Genomic DNA, 6,000 nt, shown 5'->3' with positions numbered 1-6,000 from the left:
TTCACAAAAAAAATCAAATGGAGATGAAGAAACACTCTATTCTAAAGACTATTTTTAACATCGTAAACGTTAAAATAATTTCTTTATTTCTTAAAAAATTAATGATAAATCAACTTACATTAAAAAAAATTCACAACTGTCCCACATCTAATTTAACAACTAAATTATAACAAATTGCATCCTAAAAAAGTATACATCTCATAAATACACACATTTTATATCCTGCTATTGTGGAAAATCGACGCGTCTTCCACTCTGACCTTTGACCAAGTTTTTCTGGAAAAAATATGTCACGATGATTAATGATTCCAACTAAGTTGTTTCAAGTGTTTTTCAACTACGGAGAATTGAAGAACCAATTTGGCAATTCTGAAGTACCAATTGAACAGTTCGTATACGGATTCCATTCCAATGGAGGCACGCATTGCTGTCCCTCGAAGAAAGCTGGGCACCCAAGGCTTGGAGGTAGGCCAAATACACAAATCCAATTTTGGATTCAGTCATGAACTGTACAGCAAACTATTCCTTATAAATGCTGCAGTTGTTTTACACTTTGGTGTTTTTTTTTATCTACAATTATGTGTTCACTCAGAGCAGTTTAGGATTTGAAATCCTTTTCCCTGTTTTTGATTTGATTTCTTTTGGGTAAAGAAAAGGGGAACTTGCACGTGAGTGCATGATGTGCTGGTGGGGCGGTAGGCTTTCGCACCCCAGCCTTCCTGTCGGTGCCATGCGCTGCTGCTGCAGTATTTGATTAATGATCACGTATGTGTTCCGATGTGTTCTGATGTTGACGTATTCTGCATGTATTCTGCGTGTTCCGATGTTGACGTATTCTGCTTGTTTCGGCGATATTGTATGATGAAATCTGCTTGCTTCGGCGATATATAATGTATTGTGATTGTTCAGCGGGGATTGCTCCCCCACTGAAAAAAAAAAGAAAAGGGGAACTTGCATTAACACATTTACTATTTACATAACTGCTTTACATAACTGCGAGATTAGAGGCCTCTCCTGTGCGTCAACGTCTGATAGCTGATCCAGTCTATCATCCTAGCAGTGAGGGTCATAACTACTTCTTTTGATGCTTCTTAGCTATCATCTTCTACCAGTGGCAGGGCCTAAATTAGCGTCAATCACAGATAAACACTTGATATCACTTTCACAGGACGCTTTATACAAAATTCTAGCATACAGTGGGTGAGGTTGTCGTTCAGCGGTGAAGGTAGTGGTGTCTTAGGATACCCGCCAAGGTTTAATTTCTCCTGGGGCAAGGACAAATGGTTGGGCCACTGCAAGTCGTAGGCGGTTTTGACAGAAGATTACTCTGCAGTGAAGACTTAGTGGATGCCAGTGAAAACGGCCAGCTGTCTTGTGGTGCCTGACGTATTTGAACGAATTGTAAAGCTTCCGCAATTTAAACTTTTCATAGAAGCACTGCAAATCTATCAAATAAGCTTTGATAAAGCACATTATAGAGTTAACCTAATTGTAAAGCTTCCGCAATTAAAACTTTTCATAGAAGCACTGCAAATCTATCAAATAAGCTTTGATAAAGCACATTATAGAGTTAACCTCAGGACCCGACGGTATTCTTCAAGGAGACTCTTCTCATCTCCCTCTTTGCTGTTGTCATTCTTCTTTGTTTCACATCCATTTCCAGTTGTTTCTCTCATTTTTATTCCTATTCTCTGTAGCATGAAATCCTGAGTAATAAGGATCACTTCCATCTGCTTCTCCAACTTGTTTAGTAGCAGTTCATTGGTTTCAATGTCTTGTCCTTTACCGCAAGGACCTCTTTGACGTGATCAATAATGTCTTCAGCTAATTTATAGTCTGCATCTACAAATTGGTTATAACCCATTCCTGAGCCATCCCTGCATCTTCAAAACATGCTGTTTTAACAATTGCCTGGATCGATTAAGAATAATATCGATTCTTCCCACCAGGGAACTAAATGTCAAATTCATTCTCTCTGTGACGGGACATTTAAAAAAATGGCCAGAGAATTAAATTCTTGATTCTTTAAGAACAAATTTGGGAAGAGTTCCGAACCTAATTCATTCTGTTCTTTCATTTGCTATTGCAGTTTTATAACATTCTTATAAATGGACTTTTTGTCTACAGATGACCTGGTTCTAATGTGATATGTTTACAACGAAGCAACAAAGACAATACTTCAGAAAAGAAGAAAGAAAAGTGCAAGAAGAGAATTGCCGAAATATATACACTGTACACTATATTTTACTAGGAGATATATAAAGAAGTAAAAAATTGGTATGTGGAGAATTTTTAATAAAGAGTTTACTGAGACATTTACATTCAGTAGTTGAGGTGGTAGGTGAAATGTACAATAAATTTATAATACACTATTGACTAAGTCTTAACAATCAGGTAGCTAAGTCTTAGCAATCTCGGGTAGATAAGATAATGATATAATATTATTAATGTCCAACGAATGATCATGATAAGTATGTCAATGAAACCAAAGAGTACATCCAGTTTGAATACAAAGTGGGAGCGTCATAGCTTAGTTGCCGTCCTTCCTTCTCTACATCTCAGTGTTGCTTTGTCATATCGGCCCCCTCCGTTACTCATATTCTAGCCCAAGACAAGCTTTTGGGCTAGAATTTTATGGGAGACAGTCAACAAGCTAATGGGACACCACCCACCCACCAAATCTTGTTTAACGCATTTAGGAGAGTTTTATGAGACCAGCATTAACCAATGCCCCCATAACACCGCCTTTGGTAGCTTCTTGGCACATTTTCAAACAAGCAGAGCACTCAACAGCTTGAGTTGGAAGATTGTCGGACTGCAATTGCAAGTGTTTGGTCTTTGGTCCCCACCCAATTAGGGAGTTTGGCTGGATCTCTTCAGCCTTTTTTGTTAACTTTAGAAGCATGTTATTCATTCTTTTTTTTCCAAGTTACAAAGCCAGGGAAAGCCTTGGAGGGTAAACCCTAAAATTTCCAGGGCACAAGGCTGGTCAACAGCAAGGCTTGAAGCCATTACAACAAAATATTCATTATGAGATCGACATGTCATTTATGGGAATTACGTCTAGGTAGGAAGGATAACAAGCATTCCTCCCGTTATCACTCATAAATTTTCCCTTGGCTGTAAAGGAAAAACCCCTAAGGTAACTCTTTCAAACCAACCTTAGGGCCAAAGGCTAGCCCCTTCAACCTGGAGAGGGCTCCTTTACAATTCAACTACCTAGTGTCACCTCAGCTGTTGGTTGTGTCTCTAGTATAGTGGTTAGATCATGAGTTCAGTAGGGTTTTGGAAATGATGGTAAGGCAGAGAAAGTGTATCCTTGGGCATGGAGTTATAGAAATCGTAAATCAATCAGCGATCACTAGGATGTTGGATGTAGTGACAGAGGCTAAGAGCAGGATAGTTGATATATCCTTAGACAACCTTGCTATTCAGAGTGGTAGGAGAAATTAACAAAAATCTGTTTAAAACAGAGCATCTGCTAGAAGAATTTTGTTCAATTTAGACAAGAAAGGTGATAATTGGATGGTAAAGACAGAGCGTGAAATGAAGCATGAATTCCACCTTTAATACCTTCATCCAAGCATAAAGAAGAAAACATTTAATGAAAATAACAGAGGTAAACACATTCACCAAGAAACGGACTGGGACATATTGACACATGAATTCTCAACTTTGAAACACTACGTTCTTTTGATCACTAGTCACCTATGATTAACCAACATAAACAAAGCACATACACATATTACAATTCTTTCTCCAATTCCGAACCCTTGGTTTTCTTTCATTATCAGATTTATAGAGTACGTACAAAACCATAACCATGTTTTTAGAAAGGCCTTAATTACAAAGTCTCAAAATAGCTAAGTAAATCTCTAATTAAAACTAAATACATTACATTGCTCAATTATAAAACAAAATGATAATATTTTGTATCTGGGAAATATGTTGTTGTTGAAGACCTGGCTGAAGCTAAGGATCAAAACTGACTACTGATATTCTGCCCAGATTTTATGAAAACCTTGCTTCATCATCATGCTTGGTATAGCAATTTCTTCCTTGAAATTTGGTCCTGATCCACAAAAATAGGAATCTGGTACGTAAATCCTTCCTCTAGGGTTGTATTTCCTCCAAACTGTTCCTTGTTGCCCTAAAAAATAGTTGTTTCCCGAGCGCTGATGGATTAACTGACATGCTTCATATCGGGAGAAAAACTGGGAACCACTGACGGATTAAAAGTCAACGCTGTCTCAAAATAGAGTTAAATTTGCGCTGACAATCTAACTGTCAATGCTCATCCAAAATGAAGCGAAAATAGCGCTAATGGATTAACTGTCTGTGCTCCATCAAAATGCTCCCAAAAGACTGTTGACAAAACAAAAAACCGCACTGCAAATGCTTCACTTGAGTTTGCTAGCTGTCTCTAACAAAATATCAACTTCACTCTATCTCCTTTTCCTAGTCTTCTTGGCCTTAACAACAGGCTCTTTGCTTTGACCTTTAGGCTTCCTAGAGCTTGCAAGCTTCTCTTTGCTTATGACTAGATCTCTCCGAGGTGTGTCATCTACCTTAATGACTTGTTGTGCCAGGCTAGGGTTTTGTTTGAGCTTGAATTTCAACCTCAATTTGTTAATTGGTCTAGTGTGAAGCTTTCTTCCCCCATAGATATCAGCTAGGGTGGGCTCCTTAACAGTCTCTATTTCCTTTGTCTCAAGATGATCTTGCCTTGTTTCAACTGGTTGTGGTTCAACAACTTCTGTATGTTCAAGAGATGGAAAATGAGGAGGGGACAAGCTTTTCTTTCCCAAAAGTCTCCTACTTCTTCTTGTGTGAACCTTTTTCATTTCAGGAACTAGAGGAGGAGGTTCTGGCATCACGTTTTTCCTCTGACTTCTAGTTTGGACAGATGAAGTCCCCTGTTCTAAGGTCTGGGGCAGTTCAACCGACTTCTTACTTCTTTTCCTTTTGTTGATGGCCTTAATTTTAGGTGAGATAGACTCTAGAAAACCCCCCCCCTCCCCACACCCCCCCCCCAAAAAAAAAAAAAATGCTCCCATGTTCTGCTAACCTTCCTTAAATGGTTTTCAATTAATAACTTGATTAGGTTCTTATGATAAAAGGAGTGGGATGATACATCAAGTTTGGCCCTCACTTTTGCTAACATCTTTTTGAGACTCATAAGTAAAAAGAAAGGAATGTTCATTCTCACCTATCCAGCAATGTGAGCAAGAAAACAGAAATGGTACATATTGTGTCTATTGAAGCACCCTTCACAGGTGAAATAAGAGTGAGTGATCCTAAGGAGTAGGTGCCATTCATCCTTCAGCCAAGATCTCTGCACCTCCAAACACCCCTATTTGTCCTTATACTCGTCTTTTAAGAAGAATGGAATGTCAATTCTAGCCAAAGTGCGGTTTTTAATCTAGCGTTCTCCATCAACAGGGAGGCCTGTAGCCTCTGTGATCACTTCCTCTGTGATCGGAAAGGAAATGTCTCCAATTCTGACCCCCTGGCCATCAAACCCTTCAGCAAAGGCTCAAGCAACCCCATCATGATAGCCACTGCACCTGAAAAACTCATCCCAGCGAGCCTGCCGAAATTGTTCTTGACTATTTGGATATGCTTTGAGGAGTTCAAGCCCCCAGGGTTCCCCCCTATACAACTTGAAGTTTTTCCCCATAACTGTCACCATCCAGAACCATAGGCATTGGAAGCGAGAGTTGTGAAAATTCCAAAACATTGGAATCCTATTGCAACAACTGGAAATTATTATCCTAATTGTTATTTTAATTTAACAATTTATTTACTGTTTCCTACAATAAATGCTGAATAAATTACACTGCAATCTACACAAATAAAACTACGGAAGAATAAATGCTAGCACACACACATAAAATAACACAATTAATTTTGGACAAAAGTCCCCGGAAAAACCCAATTTAGGAAAACTGGTGCAACAACTGAGGGTTTTAATATTAAGCAGCAGTGAAATAATCTGAG

At 38.7% G+C, this 6,000-nt stretch overlaps 1 protein-coding gene across 2 annotated transcripts in view; it reads left to right on the top strand.

The window, feature by feature from the left end:
• Nucleotides 1-231: 231 nt before the first annotated feature.
• LOC149225611 (putative aldo-keto reductase 1) overlaps nucleotides 232-6,000 on the top strand; it is a 285,817-nt gene continuing 280,048 nt past the window's right edge. Inside the window, exon 1 of one of the 2 annotated variants that reach the window (XM_089375122.1) lies at nucleotides 232-465. In XM_089375122.1, coding sequence (XP_089231248.1) covers nucleotides 303-465 — 163 coding nt within the window. In that variant the 5' untranslated portion in view covers nucleotides 232-302. The remainder of the gene's footprint in view (nucleotides 466-6,000) is intronic. The other variant, XM_089375123.1, reaches the window with a different exon arrangement.

The sequence above is a fragment of the Pinus tabuliformis genome, chromosome J (genome assembly GCF_031772625.1).
Source record: "Pinus tabuliformis cultivar Carrire ecotype Pingquan chromosome J, CPIR1, whole genome shotgun sequence".
Classification (NCBI taxonomy): Eukaryota; Viridiplantae; Streptophyta; class Pinopsida; order Pinales; family Pinaceae; genus Pinus; species Pinus tabuliformis.
This window is presented reverse-complemented; position numbering and strand designations above follow the sequence as displayed.